General features: G+C 45.4%; 1 protein-coding gene across 7 annotated transcripts in view; it reads right to left on the bottom strand.

The window, feature by feature from the left end:
* hspg2 (heparan sulfate proteoglycan 2) overlaps positions 1 to 21,189 on the bottom strand; it is a 644,821-nt gene that overhangs the window by 447,738 nt on the left and 175,894 nt on the right. For 5 of the 7 annotated variants that reach the window (XM_072478556.1, XM_072478557.1, XM_072478558.1 and 2 more), the window contains exon 4: positions 5,838 to 5,915. The exons of the other annotated variants lie outside the window; for them this stretch is intronic. In XM_072478556.1, the coding sequence (XP_072334657.1) occupies positions 5,838 to 5,915 (78 nt within the window). The remainder of the gene's footprint in view (positions 1 to 5,837; positions 5,916 to 21,189) is intronic. 7 annotated transcript variants of the gene reach the window in all.

Raw genomic sequence — 21,189 nt, 5'->3', positions numbered from 1 at the left:
GAGAGGGTTGAGCTCGAGAGGAAGTGAGTTTAGATATTTGCAGGTAAGGGACTTTGCGTGGAAGGTTTGGAAAGTGTACCCCAGGCTACCGAAGCATGCCCTGCTGGAGCCACAGCTGCTTTCGGACGTGGAAGGGGAGGGCAGGATCGTAGACATATATGGATGGCTGGGAGAGCAGAGAGGTGAGTTAAAACGACTGGGAGTTAAATATCCGAGGGTATCAAACTTTTCGGAAGGACAGCGTGGATGGTAAGGGAGGTGGTGTAGCTCTGTTATTTAAGGATGACATCCGGGCAACAGTAAGGGATGACATCGGTGCTATGGAGGATAATGTTGAATCCATTTGGGTGGAAATCAGGAATAGTAAGGCAAAAAAGTCACTGATAGGAGTAATCTATAGGCCACCAAATAGTAACATTATGGTGGGGCAGGCTATAAACAAAGAAATAACAGATGCATGTAGAAATGGTACAGCAGTTATCATGGGGGATTTTAATCTACATGTTGATTGGTTTAACCAGGTCGGTCAAGGCAGCCTTGAGGAGGAGTTTATAGAATGTATCCGCGATAGTTTCCTCGAACAGTATGTAATGGAACCTACGAGGGAACAAGCGGTCCTAGATCTGGTCCTGTGTAATGAGACAGGATTGATTCAGGATCTCATAGTTAGGGATCCTCTCGGAAGGAGCGATCACAATATGGTGGAATTTAAAATACAGATGGAGGGTGAGAAGGTAAAATCAAGCACTAGTGTTTTGTGCTTAAACAAAGGAGATTACAATGGGATGAGAGAAGAACTAGCTAAGGTAGACTGGGAGCAAAGACTTTATGGTGAAACAGTTGAGGAACAGTGGAGAACCTTCCAAGTGATTTTTCACAGTGCCCAGCAAAGGTTTATACCAACAAAAAGGAAGGACGGTAAAAAGAGGGAAAATCGACCGTGGATATCTAAGGAAATAAGGGAGAGTATCAAATTGAAGGAAAAAACATACAAAGTAGCAAAGATCAGTGGGAGACTAGAGGACTGGGAAATCTTTAGGGGGCAACAGAAAGCTACTAAAAAAGCTATAAAGAGTAAGATAGATTATGAGAGTAAACTTGCTCAGAATATAAAAACAGATAGTAAAAGTTTCTACAAATACATAAAACAAAAAAGAGTGGCTAAGGTAAATATTGGTCCTTTAGAGGATGAGAAGGGAGATTTAATAATGGGAGATGAGGAAATGGCTGAGGAACTGAACAGGTTTTTTGGGTCGGTCTTCACAGTGGAAGACACAAATAACATGCCAGTGACTGATGGAAATGAGGCTATGACAGGTGAGGACCTTGAGAGGATTGATATCACCAAGGAGGTAGTGATGGGCAAGCTAATGGGGCTAAAGGTAGACAAGTCTCCTGGCCCTGATGGAATGCATCCCAGAGTGCTAAAAGAGATGGCTAGGGAAATTGCAAATGCACTAGTGATAATTTACCAAAATTCACTAGACTCTGGGGTGGTCCCGGCGGATTGGAAATTAGCAAACGTGACACCACTGTTTAAAAAAGGAGGTAGGCAGAAAGTGGGTAATTATAGGCCAGTGAGCTTAACTTCGGTAGTAGGGAAGATGCTGGAATCTATCATCAAGGAAGAAATAGAGAGGCATCTAGATGGAAATTGTCCCATTGGACAGACGCAGCATGGGTTCATAAAGGGCAGGTCGTGCCTAACTAATTTAGTGGAATTTTTTGAGGACATTAACAGTGCGGTAGATAACGGGGAGCCAATGGATGTGGTATATCTGGATTTCCAGAAAGCCTTTGACAAGGTGCCACACAAAAGGTTGTTGCATAAGATAAAGATGCATGGCATTAAGGGGAAAGTAGGAGCATGGATAGAGGATTGGTTAATTAATAGAAAGCAAAGAGTGGGGATTAATGGGTGTTTCTCTGGTTGGCAATCAGTAGCTAGTGGTGTCCCTCAGGGATCAGTGTTAGGCCCACAACTGTTCACAATTTACATAGATGATTTGGAGTTGGGGACCAAGGGCAATGTGTCCAAGTTTGCAGACGACACTAAGATAAGTGGTAAAGCAAAAAGTGCAGAGGATACTGGAAGTCTGCAGAGGGATTTGGACAGGCTAAGTGAATGGGCTAGGGTCTGGCAGATGGAATACAATGTTGACAAATGTGAGGTTATCCATTTTGGTAAGAATAACGGCAAAAGGGATTATTATTAAATGATAAAACATTAAAACATGCTGCTGTGCAGAGAGACCTGGGTGTGCTCGTGCATGAGTCGCAGAAAGTTGGTTTTCAGGTGCAACAGGTGATTAAGAAGGCAAATGGAATTTTGTCCTTCATTGCTAGAGGGATGGAGTTTAAGACTAGGGAGGTTATGCTGCAATTGTATAAGGTGTTAGTGAGGCCACACCTGGAGTATTGTGTTCAGTTTTGGTCTCCTTACTTGAGAAAGGACGTACTGGCACTGGAGGGTGTGCAGAGGAGATTCACTAGGTTAATCCCAGAGCTGAAGGGGTTGGATTACGAGGAGAGGTTGAGTAGACTGGGACTGTACTCGTTGGAATTTAGAAGGATGAGGGGGGGATCTTATAGAAACATATAAAATTATGAAGGGAATCGATAGGATAGATGTGGGCAGGTTGTTTCCACTGGCGGGTGAAAGCAGAACTAGGGGGCATAGCCTCAAAATAAGGGGAAGTAGATTTAGGACTGAGTTTAGGAGGAACTTCTTCACCCAAACGGTTGTGAATCTATGGAATTCCTTGCCCAGTGAAGCAGTAGAGGCTCCTTCATTAAATGTTTTTAAGATAAAGATAGATAGTTTTTTGAAGAATAAAGGGATTAAGGGTTATGGTGTTCGGGCCAGAAAGTGGAGCTGAGTCCACAAAAGATCAGCCATGATCTCATTGAATGGCGGAGCAGGCTCGAGGGGCCAGATGGCCTACTCCTGCTCCTAGTTCTTGTGTTCTTGTGAGTAGGGGGTGAAGATTAAGGATAAGTAGGAGGGGGAGTTGGGACGGGAGATAAACGGGAGTGTAGAGTGAGGCGCTACGCAGGGTAACTTCCTTGTGTGCAAGGATGAGCCTGATACAGTTCAAGGTGGTACATATGACTCGGGCAATAATGGGTGGGTTCTTCCAAGGAATGGCAGACGATTGCGAGAAGTATGGTCGGGACGATTGCGAGAAGTATGGTCGGGGACCAGCAAACCATGCACATATGTTCTGGGGTTGCAAGAAGTTGGGAGAAATTCTGGGTGGGAATGTTTACGACACCAACAAGGATACTGGGGGAGGAGGTTGGGATGGACCCTTTGGTGATGATACTTGGGATATCGGAGAAGCCGGAGCTGATGGAGGGGAGGAAGGCCGATGTCATAGCTTTCGCCTCTCTGGTTGCCCGGCGAAGGATCTTACTGGAATGGCAGTCGGCAACACCACCGGAGGTGGAGACCTGGCTGAGGGACTTGTACAACTTTCTCTGTCTGGAAAAGATCAAACACGAACTAAGGGTTCAGCTGAGGTTTGTGGCCATATAAAATTGTACAAACTGTATAATTGTGTATTGGGGAGTATGTTCCCCAGACTGTTTATGTATTGTAAACACTTGAAGAAGTTTGGAATAAAGTACATTTTTAAAAAAGGTTTGTTATATTTTGGGGCTCTCTTTAATTTAAGGTAAAATGGAGGATTGAAGGAGAGTCCTGTGATCTGCTCTGAATTTCACTCAACAAGAAGCCTGGGAGACATAGATGCTCTGGGGATAAAAGGGACCCAAATAAAGAGACTTGCTGAGAAGCTGCAAGATGTTCACACCTGCAGAAATTGGCAAAAGCATTTTGGCTGACCAGACGTAGCCTGTAATTCTCCAACGCCCACAAAGAAAGATGTATGAGGAATACCATGTGTTATAATGGTTTAAACTATTTAGTTCCAAGTTAGAATAAAGTTAGGAGGGGAGAGGAGAGCTAATTGGCATTTATACAAAGTCCATGTGATTCACAGGGCGATAGAGATTAGCTCGGGGGATAAGAGTTTATAGATGGTCATTGTAGTTTAAGTTCTCATGGTTTTGGGTTACTTCTGAAACTCACAAATACAAGAGAGTCTGCAAGAATCTGACAGCAAAAAAATCAGGAACATAAAAGCAGCCAGACATGCACCTGAAGCAGAGAAAATTCTGATCATATTAGTTCATCACCCAGAATATGGGTGGGAACCTGCATTCAGATTGAAGAGACCAAGGTAGTTGAAGATCTAAAGGAGGATGGAAGATTTGCCCAGATTGGGCTAAAGAGAAGGGATCTCCAATGTGTTCCTCACAGTTAAAGTCAGCTCTCAGATTAGAAGTTACGCAGCTGGGTACAAAAATGGGAAGCAGGCCATCAGGAGTGGAGAATAACTTTCTACTTGTTCCAGGAGAATAAAGTATCCACTTAAGGGACAGGGTAAAATATAGTCTTGGCCTGGGATTGTCAGTTCCGTTCAATGCCACGAGTAAAATTTCTGTATTTTAGAGTATAAGTTGCCGAAAGAAATTATGTTTAGCCAATGTTGCGTTTAGTTTGCTTGTTACAGTAAAAGTCTTAAAACTTTAATTCTCGCCATGTGATCCTTCCCAGTCACTAGAAATTCAAATATCATTTTTGAAATTATCTGTCTGTATCGGAATTGTAACATTGGCTGAATGTAAGTATGTTCAAAGGTCAGAGGTTTGGTGGCATTCAAAATTCTTCCACCAGTCAACAACACCTGCCTTTAACCTAATAAAACATCCCAAGGCACGTCATCAGACATTATGAAGCAAAATTAGGCACTGGGTCACATAAAATTAGGTCAGATGAAGAAAACATTGGTCAATGGGGCAGGCCTCAAGGCATCTTGAAGGAGAAAAGAGGGGCAGAATGTGCAGGGAGCAAATTCCAGAGCTTGGGGTTCAGGCAGCGAAGGTCCCTGCCACTGATGGTGGAGTAATTAAAATTGGGATGCACAACAAGCCAGAATTTGATGAGCACAGACACCTCAGGAGTTGTAAGGCTGGATGAGATTACAGAGATAGGAAGCAAGATCATGGCGGGACTTGCAAACATGGACAAGAAGTTTAAAATGAGGCATTGCTTAACTTAGAGCCAATATAGCTCAGCAAGTACTGGATGTTAGGTGATTGAGACTTGTTGCAATTTAAGACATGGACAGAGTTATGGATGACTTCAAGTTTACAGAGAGTCGAATGTGGAAGACCAGCTTGGAGTGGGTTACAGTAGTCGAGTTTAGAGATACCAAAGGCATGAACCAGCGTTTCAGCAGCAGCTGAGCAGAGGAGAAGTTGAGTGATGTTACAGAGGTAGAAATAAGCGGTTTTAGTGACTGTGCAGATAGGTGTTTGGAAGCTTGGGGTCAACCAAGATACTAAAGTTTCAAGCAGTTTTGTTGGTCTCGGACAGCTGTCGGGCAGAGGGATAAGGTAAGTAGCTGGGGACTGGAATTTGGACTCGGTGTACCATGCATGTGCACCTTGCATTTTCAGATCAGGGAACTCGGAATAATTTAATATTTGGAGGAAGTGAGCGTTACTGAAAACGAGAACAATAATTGCCTGTCCCTCATTGCCCTCAAGAAGGTAGTGGTGAGTCCCATTCTTGAAGCGTTGCAGTCCACGTGGTGTAGGTGAGATTAATCCATAAAAAAAGCAACATGCATTCAAAGTCACTTATCAAGCCTTTGCATGCAGCATGACATGTTCATCGGCATCTGGGTTGCTGTAACAGAGCAGACAGCTCACAGTGCAGTAGCAAACTACATTACAGTCCAACACGCACTGGGTGCAGAAACACTTACCGTACTCAGGGGGTTCTGGGCTGCTATTCATTTCTGCTACTACTGGAATAATTAGAGGGTAAACGTGGGACTCTGGGCCTTCCCATAGGGAGAAACATGGACAAACAGAGAGGGTATGGAATGGAGTAGGGCAGTGGAGTGAATAAAGCAGGACATGTTAATGAAGAGAAAGAAAATGGGGTAAAGCATGAACAGAAAACAGTGAGAGGAAACATGACAGAGGACACAAGTGGATTCAATAAGGGAGGTGGGAGAGAAAAGAAGAAAAAGAAAGTGAGTAACGCCAGATAAAATACAAAATGGATAACAGCAGTTTGAACATTAGATCAGGCATTAAAATCCAATCCCTTTTACAAGTCAATTGTCTTGCTCATGTGTAAACAGTTGATGCTTTTTACAATTTTTAAGTAACTGTAGGAAGTTTGTTTTTGCATCATCTTCACTCTAACATCCCTACATCTGGAGTGAGCAGGGTGTTTCCTCGTGAAAACTCAGACATCTTTTCTCCCTCTCAAGTCTCTAATGTGCTGCAGGATGGACAGCCCGGAGGAAAGCAAGGCCGAAAATCTGGGGCGGGATTCTCCGAACCCCCGCCGGATCGGAGAATTGCAGGGGGCCGGCATGAATCCCGCCCTCGACGGCCGCCGAATTCTCCGACGTCGGAGAATTGGCGGGGGTAGAATCACACGCCGCCGGTCGGCTGCCGCTCGCAGCGCCCCCCCCCCCCCTTGGCGATTCTCCGATCCGCGATGGGCCGAAGTCCCGCTTGTTCTATGCAGTTTCCGCTGGCGTAAATTAGAGTTGGTCCCCTACCTGCGGGACCTGGCGGCGCGGGCGCGCTCTGAGGTCCTGGGGGGGGGGGGGGGGGGGGGGGGGCGGGGGGCGATCTGGCCCCAGGGGGTGCCCCCACGGTGGCCTGGCCCACGGTCGGGGCCCACCGATCCACGGGCGGGCCTGTGCCGTGGGGGCACTCTTTTCCTACTTGCCGGCCGTGTAAGCCTCCGCGATGGCTGGCGCGAAGGTGAACCCCCCTGCACATGCGCCGGGAAGACGTCAGCAGCCGCTGACGCTCCCCGCATGTGCGAACCCGCGCCGGCCGGCGGAGCCCCTTCGGCCCCAGCTGGCGCAGCGCCAAAGGCCTTTCACGCCAGCTGGCGAGGTGCAAACCACTCCGGCGCCAGCCTAGCCCCTGAAGGTGTGGAGGATTCTGTACCTTTAGGGCGGCCCAACGCCAGAGTGGTTCATGTCACTCCGTCCCGCCGGGACCCCCACCCAGCCGATTCCCGGAGAATCCCGCCCCTGGTCTTTTCTTTTAAAAAAAAATCAAATTCCTATGAATGGGTGGCCTCTCGGTTTGATGGTGATAGAAGTTAACAACCCGCACTGAATCTGGAGCTGAGAGAGGGAAATAGAGGCCCCGGCTCCCAGCGAGCTCACCTGGCCTTACTGAGGGCAGCAGACATCTTGATGCTGATTAAACGTCTTCAAATACAGGGAAACTCAAAATCTCTGAGCCTCCCATGAAACTCGGTTTGGTTAGACTGTTTCCATTAGCCAACAGTACAAGACGGAAAGGGGAACAGGAGGGAGAATTTCCTTTTGCGCAGCAAGTGGTTTCTTGAAATCCATTCCGGTTACAACTTAAAACTTTTTTTATTCTTTCATTGGATTTGGGTGTCGTTGGCAAGGCCAGCAATTTGCTGCCCCTTCTGAATTTCCCTTAAACGGAGTGATTAATTGTTCAGCCATTTCAGAGGGCAGTTAAAAGTCAAACACAATGCAGCGGGTGTAGAGGCCAGATCTTGTAAAGATAGCGGATTTCCTTCCCTAATGGTCATTAGTAAACATGAGTTTTTACGACAATTGATGATAGTTTCATCGTCATCATTACGGAGACGAGGTTTCTATTCCAGATTTATTAATTCATTTAAATTCAATGGTTGGATTTGAACCCATGGCCCCAGAGCCTCTGGATTGCATGTCCAATGACATTACCACTACACTATCAAGTCCCCCTTTTGCTTGACAGTCCTTTATTCTCCTGAATATCTCCGATTGTCAAACTTAAAGCATACAGCTTTCTGTTAAAGAAAAAACATGGATAATCAACATCAGCAAATCTGAGGTCACTGGTATTTTATCACAGTGAACACATGTCAGTGATAAAACCCAGTGATCCAGATTTCACCAGCAGCTGGTTGGCAATAGCGAGCTGAACAGCCTGTTGAAGCAAATGCATTTTTTTGGGCAATTATTGAAGATTGCTCCCAGTTCCTACCAATCTTTCTTCCAAGGCGTGTGTACGAAGGCACAGCTACCCAAAGGGTCCCGCGTGGGCTGCTCAAGAACTGTCCTGTTATGGTGCCATGCATTTCAATGAACTGTTTCACACTACAAAATAGAGAGGAAACATTGGTTCCCAACGGAGCCTGGCCGCAGAAACAAAGATGCCTCCTCCCTCGTTTTAACTTCCCACCCCCCATTCGCAATGTCACAGAAATCAGAATATTCTGATTTTTGTAAAGTCGCTTTGTAATCCCCTCCCTACTTGTTAACTTCCAACAGTAGCACGACTGGCAATCTCATTTGGTTTTAGCTGGTTTAAAATACTCATCCTTGTTCACCCATTCCCTCTCTGTAATCTCTTCCAGCCTACAACCAAGATATTTGCATTCCTCCAATTCTGGCCTCCTGCGCTTCCTCAATTTTTAATTGCACCACCAGTGGTAGGTATGCTTTCAGCTACCTTGGCCCCAAGCTATGGAATTCCCTTCCTAAACCCGTCTGTCTCACCAACTCACCACTAAATAGCTCTAAAATCAATTTCTGTGGCCAAGCTTCTGGAGAGCTGTCTTTCTAACTCCTTAAAATTGTTCAGTATCAGGTTATGTTTGATAACACTGCTCTCAAGTGCTTTGGAACATTGCATTATGTTAAAGGTGCTGTATAAATGCAAGCTGTTGGTCTGGGACCTTCCTTTGTAAAAGAGTGGAGCATCACAAAGGCCCAAGATAATGAAATCCTAAGTGCAGAAGTGTAGGTATTAATGCAGTGAGCTACTTGTTCAAACCTGAATAATTCAAGTTGAAAATTAACTTGCAAGCTAAGTCAAGCCACAGTGTTCCAGACACATCAGCTGTAGAGGAAACAAAGCGTAAATGATCAAATGTAGGAACAGAAAGACCAGCTTGCCTCTGGTGTTGCAGCTGGAAGTGTGCAAGGTCATTCTGCATGGGCGTGTAGGTTGGACTCTGTGGCATTTTAATGATGGTTCATTCCTCCCACTGCATATTGGAACATGCTCTGGGTGCATGGAGGGAGTGGGAACTGAGCGGCCGTGTTCAGCAGCAGATTTAACTGGTTATGCTGAACTGCTACAAAAGGTCTTGAGAGTTCAGTGAGGCCCATGGAAAAGGCAGCTCTTCTCATTTCGGGAGAGTTGTGTTTCTTTCACAGGCTGGGAGGATCACTGGCTAGGCCCTCATTTATTTCCCATCCCTAATTGCCCTTGCGAAGGTGGTGGTGAGCCGCTTTCTCCAACCACTGCAGTCCACCCGGTGCAGGTAAGCCCACAGTACCACTAGGGAGGTTTAAAAAAATTCTTTCATGGGTTGTGGGTATTGCTGGCAAAGCCAACATTTGTTGCCCGCCCGGAAATGCTTCCCAAGTGCTTTTGGAGGGCAGATAGGGTGCTGAGCCCAATACCGCCCAGGCTGACATCAGTAGTCAATTCACAAATTTAGGAGAGCCAGGAAGTAATGTTGGAAATGCACCCAAATCATTTCACCCATTCAAGAGGACCAACAGCATGAGCTTCCTGTAATATCTGCAAAACCCAGTTGAAAAGTATCCGGCTTAACATTCCCAATACAGTTTTAGGGCAGTGATTCTGCTTGTATACAAGTGTCCCTAAAGTTTCTACACATAACATATAACCGTAAATATTTTCCATACATCAACTAATTCTACAAACATAAAAGTAAAGTAAGTAAAGTCACCATAGTCCCAGATGACCCTTTGAGGTGGTGATTTAACCTGAGGATCACCACACCTCAGGCGAGGGGCGTGGTTGAGAAGGCAAGGTCGAATTATACAGAAATAAAGGGCAAGTAATAGGCTGTGTGCAGATGTAATGCCATCCCTTCTGCAATATGCCTTTAAGGGTGGAGCGCACAATGACTTACGAGAGAGACGAGTAGTGATGAAGTCGATGAGGCTTTATTAAGCGAGACTTGTCCCCAGCAGTTCAGCAACAGAATGAAGCGGCAGGGAGAAGCTCGGGTTCTTATACTCCGCCTTCAGGGCGGAGCCAGGAGTCAACAGCCAACCAGGACCCGGGATCTGTCAGCCAATAGCATCACGGCTTCACAGTCCCACATGACCCCTAATACATACCACCACAAAGGGATAGCAGCATCACTCGGAAAGAAGCGTGTCATGCGATCCAGTTTTAGTTTCACTTTTGCTTTTGAGCAGAGCGCAGCACACACAGCGCTGCTGATGTCTTCAAGTTTGACATCTATGTATAATTATTCATATGTGCCTAGACTAAATGAACCCACAATGTGTTTATCCAACCCCTTACGAGTAACTAGTGCCTTTATATCATTATATAAACATGGCAATTCGTACTTTTCAGGCTTGATATTTTGTCCTTATTTTCCACGAGAAATTCTATCATTTACAATGGAAATTACCTATGTAAACACTATTGTTACAGCAGTCTGATAGCGGTGGTACTATATTCTCCTCCAGTGGGGCGCTGGAGTGTTATTACAAGCCGATGAGCTTTGATTGGATTGTCTTCATTACAGTGTGCAAATAGACACTGACAAAACATCTGGCACAGTTCAATCACCAAATATCTGATGCTTTATTTACTTATTATACCTTGTGGCCTCAAGACCCTGCTCCAGCTTAATAGCGGAACAATACATTCTCCACAATACATTCTCCACAGAGAAAATTGTATGTAGTTTTAAGTTTGGAATAGTCCCAAATCTGCTGCTTTCATTCCAGAGTGGATGAAATCAGATAAGCAACATTGAGGAGGAAATGTTTTTGTCGTTTGACTGACAATCTCGAAATCTTATCATGTCAGATAGCCTCACGAGAAGGCCTTCTGATATTGGATTTTATTTTTTCTCCAAAGACATAAAATCAGATGAAATGAGCTGTCTTCAAAGTGCTTTTTCACATCAAAAAATATTTTATTTTTTTTTGTAACCGGAAAATTCCTGATGGAACCAAAAAAAACAATCCGTAAGAAAGAAATACTGCTCAGTAATGAAGATGTACAATTGCCTCACGAACATGAAGCTAGCCAGTGGAGCCAGCATCATTGAACGGTCAATCAGCAGAGTCTGACACAGGCATCCGCTCCGGGCTCATATTGTTCTTCAGTTCTGTATCAGCTGAGGCTCAATCGGAGGGTAGCGGCCTCTCCTCCAAGTCAGAAGGTTGAGGGTTTAGGTCCATTCCACAGACTGTCAATCTCTGCAGATGCTCCAGTGGTGTACTGAGCAAGTGCTGCATTATCATGCATTAGATGAGATATTGAACCAAGCTCCCGACTGCCCTCTCAGGTAGACATAAAGATCCCATAGTACTCTTTGAATAACAGATTATTACTGCCCACCCAGTGTCCAGGCTTCCCATAGAATCCCTACAGTGCAGAAGGAGGCCATTCAGCCCATCGAGTCTGACCCGACTAATATTAACCACTTATTCAATAAATGATCTGGCCATTATTACATTGCTGTATGCAGAGCCTCACTCTGTGAAAATTGGCTGATACTTTTCCTACATTAATTACCACAGTGACTACACTTCCGAATTACATTGGCTGTGAAATGTGTTGGGACATCCCGAGATCGGGAAAGGCACTAGATAAATACAAGCCTTTGTTTATTGGAGCTGTGCATTCCACTGCAGCACTCTAATACGGATGCTTCCAAATTTGGTCAAATTTACAGCAATTAGGGTTTGATTTTCTCTTACATTGAAACAATCAAAACCTTAAACATCTTAGAAGTGCTTGGGGCTCAGGACAGCCCCAATTCTCAGCAATCAGACAGAGGCAACTTCCATCCAACCTCGTTCAGGAAGTGTACAAGTGAAATTCCCAGGAGTGAATGCATGGACCAAGTGATTGATTTGTTCTCTAGTAGGCTTTCACCATCAGTCTCCTGTCTGACTCCCATTCAGCCTGTGTGGTAAAACGGAGTCTCCTTGCAGGAAAGGCAAGTTTATTTATGTCTGCAGAAAGCTTTGGTGACAATCACAAGACAAATGTAAAATTGAGATTCAAGGAAATATAAATGAACTGGTTTCAGGCAAAATACATTCCCATTTTAAAAAAAATATATAATCTATTTTAAATCACTGGTCATGCATCACCCCAAGACCCACACAGGGCTGGAGACAATGGGCAATCAAATTTAATAAGTGAACAAATGCCAGAAACTGATTCAGACAGTAACCGGCACCCAAGACAGAGCAGAGGGATTCCAATAATTCTCTCTTTGAACAGCTCACATAATAATAATAATACTAATAATCTTTATTCATGTCACAAGTAGGCTTACATTAACACTGCAATGAGGTTGCTGTGAAAATCCCCTAGTCACCACACTCCGGCGCCTGTTCGGGTACAGAGGGAGAATTCAGAATGTCCAAATCACCAAACAAGCACGTCTTTCGGGACTTGTGGGAGGAAACCGGAGCACACAGAGGAAACCCACGTAGACACAGGGAGAACGTGCAGACTCCGCACAGACAGTGACCCAAGCCGGGAATCGAACCAGGGTCCCTGGCACTGTGAAGCAAGTCCTAACCACTGTGCTACCGTGCCGTGTTACTCATGTTACACATTTTCAAGATATAAACACTGCTTTAAGTTACTACAGTAGCAGTGATTTTATCACAGAGTACTGCCTCTTCACTCTAATCTTTTAAAGAAAGCTTTGTCACACTGTAATCATAGTTTATCACACTCAACTCCCAAGTATTAGAGTTTGGGCCACATCCTGAGATACATTTCCCTTGTGCTCTCTACAAATATCCGCTTCCACAGGATTGCCTGCCCTTTCTACAAATCCTCTCTACCACACCACAATGCCAATCTACTCACCACGTGTCCTAGATCTTTCTGAACCAGTCCACAGGTCAAATGCCCACAAACTAAAAACAAATACATACTTGTTAATAATCAAAATTATAGAGAATAGATCCCCCCAAAAAACAAATGAAGCACAAATTTCAAAACCGTATTTGTTTTTCCAGCAGTTTTTGATCCATACATGGGAGGGGAATGAATATACAGAGTAGAGCAGGTACAGGCTTGAGTGGAGCAGAAACACTGGCATAGAACAATTGGTTTGCAAATTCTAGATATACTAATCTATAAAAAGGTCCACGAAGAATATCAGTTGAGAAATGGGGAACAGCAGCATCATGGTGGCGTTACTTGGACTAGTGGCTATGTTACTTCACAGAATCACAGAATAGACAATTTGGATCGTCATATTTGTACCAGCTCTCCGAATGAATAAGGCACCTCAGCCATTGCTTCTCCTCATAACCCTATACATTCTTCCTTTTCAGGTAACAATCCAATTCCTCCTTGAATATCTCAATTGAACCTGCCTCCATCATACTCCCAGGCAGCACGTTCTTAATTACTTGGTCACCCACTGCATGAAGAAGGTCACCCTTCTGATGCCTGCCCTCTCACTCACCGGCAGGCCCCCACCCACAGCCTGTCCATCCAGAGAAGCCGAAGCCGAAGCCTGAACCTGGCCCAGGCCCAACTCGAGCACCACAACTGCTGGCCTTGGCTAGTGCCATTTGAGCGAGGCCTCCCACTGCTTTTTCTGCTCTGCTCTTCCTCATCTGGTCGATTTGGATTTCCAGTCAGGCAGAGCACCGAGTTGGCTTCAGCTCTGCCCATTCCCACCACCATCTCCAACATCACCATGGCAACCCCATCTGCGTTGGTCGTTAAAATGTCATAAACAGGAGCAGAAAATGATTCAGAAGCTAATGGAATGCTAGCTTTTATTTCTACAGCATTCCCGCCCGGAATGCTGTGAGCAGCAAGTGGCACAGGGAGAATTTGTCACTTGGACTGATAATCCAGAGACCCAGGGTAATGCTCTGGGGAGCTGGGTTCGAATCCCACAACGGCAGATGTTGGAATTTGAATTCAAGAAAAAAGAAATTTGGATTAAACGTCGAATAATGACCCTTAACCAGATTGTAAAAACTGACCTGGTTAGTTAACGGCCGTTAGGGAAGGAAATCTGATCTGCCTACATGTGACTCCAGATCCCTGACTCTTAAATACCTCCTGAGATGGCCGAGCAAAACACTCAGTTCACATGCAATTCGGGATGTGCAATAAACAACCCATAAATGAATAAACAAAATGTTCTGGGCACCACACATGAGGAAAGATATAATGGCAATGTAAATTCACCAGAACATATGTTAAATTATGAGGAGAGGTTCCACATACTAGGATAGGATTCTCTAAAATTTAGAAAGTTAAGAGGCAATTTGAACCAAGTTCTCAAAATATTAAGGGGATCAGATAGGGTAGAGAAAGCGATACTATTTCTATTGGTTAGTGAATCCAATACAAAAGGATCCACAGGGATGAATAGCATCATCCTGCTCCTGTTTCTTATGTTATGTTCTGGAGACGGTGACCAGCCATCCCCACTTGACATTCAATGGAATTGCCAAAAACTGCAATCCCAATATCAACATCCCTCAGGGTCACCATTGACCAGAAACTGAACTGGACCAGCCTTATAAATACTGTGGCCACAAGAGCAGGTTAGAGGTGATCCATCCCAAAATGTGCTGTGAGCATGAACTCAATTTCACGAATTGCAGCAATTTAATATGGCAACTCACCACTGTTTTCTCCATGGCAAAAATATGCTGGCCTTGCCAGTGACGCCCGATCCCATGATCAAAATAAGGCAGTATTTCCCTGTGAAGCAGGACTGAAGAGGAGCATGAGACCACAGTCTGGCCTGATTAGTCTCTCTTTGCCTCAACATTAACGCTGGTGCCATGGAAGACCCAAATAATATTATTCCCAAAATTGGGTCACTCACCAGAGTGAAACGGAGACAATAAGAAATCCACGAGTGGAAAAAATTAAATTGAATTTGTTCCCAGACCAGCTTGTATATTTACATCAGGGTTAAAAAGCAAACCATTGCTGGTTGCCCAGCTCTCAATGAAATGAAAATCGCTTATTGTCACAAGTAGGCTTCAAACGAAGTTACTGTGAAAAGCCCCTAGTCGCCACATTCCGGCGCCTATTCGGGGAGGCTGGTACGGGAATTGAACCGAGCTGCTGGACTGCCATGGTCTGCTTTCAAAGACAGCTATTTAGCCCTGTGCGTTCTCTCAAGATACTCTTAATCACACCAGTGATGATGTCTGCTTTAAATACCCCAGTGCCAAGGGAGTTCAGCAGGGTTTGTTTTGGAAAAAAAAAACCCAGAAATTCCTATCAATGAAACAGGATTAGTCTGTGCACATGTTTAATGAGCTTTTGACAGATGTCTTCCTCCCTGGCTCCCATTTATCGTTCCTTTGCTTCTTGAACTCACAATCTAATGCTGGACACCAATCCCCCTCCATCTCCTTCCTCCCTCCGTGTCCCCAGGCATTTAAGAGAACTTGGGAACTAGTTTTAAGTTTTATTACGCAGTAACTCCTCATTGCTCGGTTGTTGCCACTCCGCATTGGAGCGGATAGGCTTTTAAGACTGACCACTCCCTGAGGGCCAATACCACAGCAATTGACACTGCCAGCCACACAGATGGTTCTGTTATCAGCCCATCCGTACACTGCCCAGAGGAGTCATTGTGCTTTGATTTACTGATAAAAGGACAGCTGGGATTTCGTGTTGATACAACTATTATCCTAGATGACGCGCGTTGCAGCCGAAACTCAGCATTGACTGGTGAAAAGGTTGCACAGGATCTACAGCTGCTGGAGAGCAGGAAATGAATTCAGGGAATGCTGGAAACTCTCAGCAGATCAGGCAGCATCTGTGGAGAGAAAATTTTATAGTGACAACTTTTCATCGGAACTGTAGAGAAGTTAGAGATGCAACAGGTTTTAAGTGGAGTGCAGAGGCAGGGTGAAAGGGGAGGGAAGATCTGTGATCGGATGAAAGGCAGGATCGATTAGATGAAAAAAAGGACTAAATTGCTGGAAGACTAAAAGGGGCTGGTAATGAGACAAGTAAAGAAACAAAAAGGAGCAGGATTCTCTGGTCTCTGATGCCGAAATCGCGTTCGTCAATCGGCTGGAGAATCCCCGATGGCGCTGAAATGGGGGGGCGTGACGCCACTTTTGCAATGCTCCGCACCCTCCAAAACAGCGTACTCACTGTGCTATTTTTTTTTCGGGAACCGGTGTGGCAGCGGCGGACTGAGTCCAGTGCTGCCACAGTCGGGTGGGAGCCATTCTGACTTTGGCGGGGCTGGGGGCACGTGGTCCGGGGGTGGCGAGCCTGGTCATAGGGGTGCATTATTTGGCAGGCCGGCGCCATGTTGCATGGTGCGGCCGCTGCAGGCCATCACCCTGTGCATGCGCGACCGCAGACCCGACAATTCTCCGGCCATATCCGCTGTATGCCTGCTAGTCCCCCCACCAGACCGAAGATCGGTGCAGCTTTCGCGCCGAATTTTGGGGGCGTAAATTGCAACTGTCCCACACTGGCGTCAGCACTTGTTCTTCAAATCGGAGAATCCAGGCCAAGATGTGTCTGGAGGCAGCATAAATAGATACAGCCAAGCCATCACCAGCAGCTGCATCCAAACAAATGGGAGCAGCAGTCATGGTGTGAAAATGTTGAACCCAACGTGCAGCCTCAATGATTGCAAAGTGCCTCATTGAAAGATGAGGTGCTGGTCCATGGGCTTGCCTTGAGCTTCAATGGAGCCCTGTCAAGGGCCAAGGACAGAGAGGTCAGAGTGCGAGGAGGACTGAGAATTCAAAATGACAGGCTTTTTCATTTGCTTTGTCCTTTTAAGCGTGGAATACACTTCATCTGACAAAATGACCATCATGCCACATCTTCCACAACTCAACGCTCTGACGAATCATCCAGAAAAGCCATCAGCCTGATTTGGGTTTTTTGGAATCCTGACCAATAAACTGCTAATACTGGGAAAAGGGGAGGCTATTCTGTCCTTTGAGCTTACTCCACCAGTTAATTAGGACAGACGTCATCTATATTTTCACTCAACTCAACTTCATTAGCTCCATAGCCCTCGCCACCCTGATCCAATATAATCTACCCATCTGTCTCGATAGCTCCCCAGCATCAACAGTACTTTGGGGAAAAGTTTCAGATTTTTAGCTCCGTGCGTGTGAGGAAGTGCTTCCCAATTTCCTTCCTTAAGAGTTTAGCTTGAACATACGGGCAGCACAGTGGTTAGCACTGCCGCCTCACAGCGCCCGGGACCCGGGTTCGATTCCCACCTTCAGTGACTGTGCGTGTGTGTGTGTGTGTGCGTGTGCGTGTGCGGAGTTTGCACTGTCCCCACATGTCTGGGTGGGTTTTCTCCGCGTGTGCCGGTTTCCTCCCACGGTCCAAAGATGTGCAATTTAGTTCGAATGGCCATGCTAAATTTCCCTTCCTATCCAGAGATGTGTATGTTATGTTGCAGGCATAGGGCGGGGGAGCGGCCTGGGTAGGGTGTTCTTTCAGATGGTCGGTGTAGCCCCAAATGGTTTCCTTCTGCACTGTAGGGATTCTGTTTTAACACATTCCACGGCTACCCAATTCATGTTATCATTCCCCCCAACAGAGGAAGTACTTCCCCTCTGTCTACCCTAACAAATCTTTCTAATATTTTAAAAGGCTCATTCAGATCACCCCTTAATTTTTGACATCCAAAGGAATACAAATTGAGTTTATGCAGCCTGTCCTCATAATGTAACACACTGAGCTCTGGTAACTTACTGGCTAACCTGTGCTGCATTTGCTCGAAGGCCAATATATCCTTCATGGTGCCCTGGACACAATTCAGTTACTCCAGATGGGTCTGACTAAGGCTCTGTGCCACTGAGGCGTCGCAGGACTGTGGTGTCAGCAAAGGGCAGATTGCCTCTTTCTGTACAACCTGCCACCACACAACGAGGGTGAAGACACAGGAAGGCAGGTCTGCAGCTCCTTAAACTGCCCCATGTTTAAAATAGCAAAACCAATAATGTCAATAACCAACGTTCCCTGTGTTTTCTCATTTTGGTCTTAAACAGATGACTTTTCTCTCAACAGTTTAGCTGTGATTTATTTTACACACGCTCAATGGTAGGATTTCCAGCTGTTTAAGTACTGCAAGTGCCGTCAGGTCAATAGGGCAACTTCAGGAAATATGAAATCTAGCGAATGATCCACAGGACTCCCAATGCATGGAGGCACCACTTTTAAAAAACAAATTCACAATGTCAATTCCTTTTTTGACAAAGCAATAAATTTCCCTTGTATTCCCCTGCCCTCATTTTGCAAACACTTCAAGTAGTTGTAGACCCGAATAAGATTGGAATAATTCATCCATGTCAGCCCCCTCCCCCCATCTCGTCCACAGCTCTCAGAAGATTCAGCTTCTTCACTCTCTTCTGTCCTCAACTCCCTCTTAAACACACAACTTCCTTTCCTTGACTCAATATTCACTATCCTTCTTGTGAACTTCCTTTCTATTCCTCGGTCATCTATTTCAAAACGGTCACCACTGTTGCCTTCCTCAACCCATTCTATCACCTACAAATAATAGCCCAAGTCTTACTTCCACTTTCCTCTCAAAAATATTCCCCCCCTCCCCTAGCTTCAAATATCCCCTCAAAAGTTTGTCTCGGTAGTCCTCTGGCCTAGCCCTACTGCTCAAAGCCCTGGTATATTGACGCTGAAGGCATGACATAAATGCAAGTCGGCGCATCGGTTCTCATTGAAACATAAAATTGTTACAGAGATGGAGGAGGCCATTCAGCCCATCGTGTCTGTGAGGACTCTCTGAAAGAACAATTCACCTGGTGCCATTCCCCCACAATCATGAACATCTTCCTTCTCAGGCCGTAATCCATCTCCCTCTGGAATCCCTCAATTGACCCAGCCTCCACCACACTCTCAGGCAACACATTCCTGACCACACCATGTGAAAAGGATACCCCTCCTGTCGCTATTGCTCATTTTGCCTGTTACTTTTAATCTCTGCCCTCTCATTCTCGATCCTGCCACCAAAAGGAACAGTTTCTCTATCTACCCAGACTAGACCCCTCATGATTTTGAATACATCCATCAAATCTCCTCTCAACTTCCTCTTCTCCAAGGAAAACAGTCCTAACTTCTCCAATCTCTCCATGTAATTCATCCCTGGAATGGGATGAAGTGCTTCATCCCTGGAACCATTCTTGGGAATCTTTTATGCACTCTCTAATGCCTACACATGCTTCCTAAACAGCCTAGAACTGGAAGTAATACTCTAGTGTTTAATACAAGTTGAACAGAGCCTCCTTGCTTTTGTTTTCGATGGCCCTTTTGGTTAAAATTTCAGGAGACTTACTAAAGATAGGGACCTTTAAAACAGCGGATTGAAGGTGGACCGCAGGCTAGGGAAATAAGATCAGATGAATGGTGGATGTACAATTCCATATATGTTTGATTTTGATGCAATCTATCAAATGAACAAATAGTTGACAGGCTGAATGTGGTCAGGCCCACGTGTCGGCTAGTAAGGCAAGCTGCTATCAAAATGCTGAGAAAAGACAGCACTTTCTTTTTTGATGTACAAAACATTTAATTTGCAGGAACGTATCGATGTGGGACGAAAGCAGACAAGGAACAGAAGACAAGAAAAGAAAAGGAGATACGAGAATCTATCAGTGTTTGACATCTTCACAACAATGTAAACATTCATTTAATGGCATATTTCTAGAAAACATGATTACTTCCCAATAAGTATATCCCCTGGTACAATGTTTTCAGCTGTAAAAAGGTAAACTGATTATAGAGCAACATGAATAAAATTAAACCGTGATTATAACTCAGTAAAAACCCATACAGTTACCAGCAACACAATTGAAAGTTCACTTCAAAGGCATACGGTACAAGGCGACCGCTAATCTCCTTTTCCTCAGTGCAGAGAAATCACATCAAAGGACTAGGATATTGTCTGAAGAGCGTTTCCATTGATGCATTCCCAAAACGTACCTGTGGCACACTGTTCTGTAATTACAGGCCTCACAACACCAAACGAGATTGTTTCAAACCATAGTGGGTGTTAAGTGTCCAAGCTCCGGGGGGGGGGGGGGTCAAAGTTCACAGATTGTCAGACCTGGAGAATTTTATCATCTCTCACCCTTCGACCATGTGTCAAGACAGAGGACACCTCTCAATTGTCCCAGTAGAGGGGGTCTTATGCTTCGGTTTCACTTAATGATGTATGTCCCCAGCGATGGGCACACTGTATTTCACCAACATGCTGGCCATTTCACCAACATCCATTAATAGGGCTCGTTCCAAAACTCACTTGGTTTAACACTGCCGTTTTGGAACAGTTCTGCAATATCATGAAAATAAAAAGGTGCAATTCTGTAACGCTTTCTACAATCTCAGGAAGCCCCAACCTGCTTTACAGCCGATGAAGTGCTTTTTGAAGAGTTGTCACTGTTGGGATTTAGAAATGCAGCATCCAAGGGCAGCACGGCGGTGCAGTGGTTAGCACTGCTGTCTCACGGCACCGAGGTCCTAGGTTCGATCCCGGCTCTGGGTCACTGTCCGTGTGGAGTTTGCACATTCTCCCCGTGTTTGGGGATGTGCAGGGTAGGTGGATTGGCCATGCTAAAATCGCCCCTTAATTGAAAAAAATGAATTGGGTACGCTAAATTTATTTAAAAAAAAGAAATGCAGCATCCAGTTCGTGCACAACAAGCTCCCACATGCAGCAACAACTGGGTCATGTATTATTATGGGGATGTTGTTTGTGGGATAAATATTGGATAGGATACCAGGGATAGTTCGCCTGCTGTTCCTTGAAAAAATACCTTGTCCAGAATTTACCCCCCCCGCCCCCACCAGCAATTTTATGCTGGGGCGGACAGGGTCTCGGTCGGGAAGCCTGCTCATGCCCCAATTAAGGCTCTGAAGTGGCCATTTAAGGGCCTTTTCCCCACCCAGCCTCAATTTTTAAGCTGTTGGGTAACCGACCACCAAGGGAGGGAAACGGTCTCGGGCAGGGGATGCCTCCATCAGAAGGCCCTTTTAGACTGGGGGTACACTCCCCTCAAGGACTGGAGACCCGGCCTACTCTCACTACCC

This window comes from Scyliorhinus torazame, chromosome 16 (genome assembly GCF_047496885.1).
Source record: "Scyliorhinus torazame isolate Kashiwa2021f chromosome 16, sScyTor2.1, whole genome shotgun sequence".
In the NCBI taxonomy this organism is placed as follows: Eukaryota; Metazoa; Chordata; class Chondrichthyes; order Carcharhiniformes; family Scyliorhinidae; genus Scyliorhinus; species Scyliorhinus torazame.
Note: the sequence above shows the minus strand (reverse complement) of the source record. Positions and strands in the feature narration are given on the sequence as shown.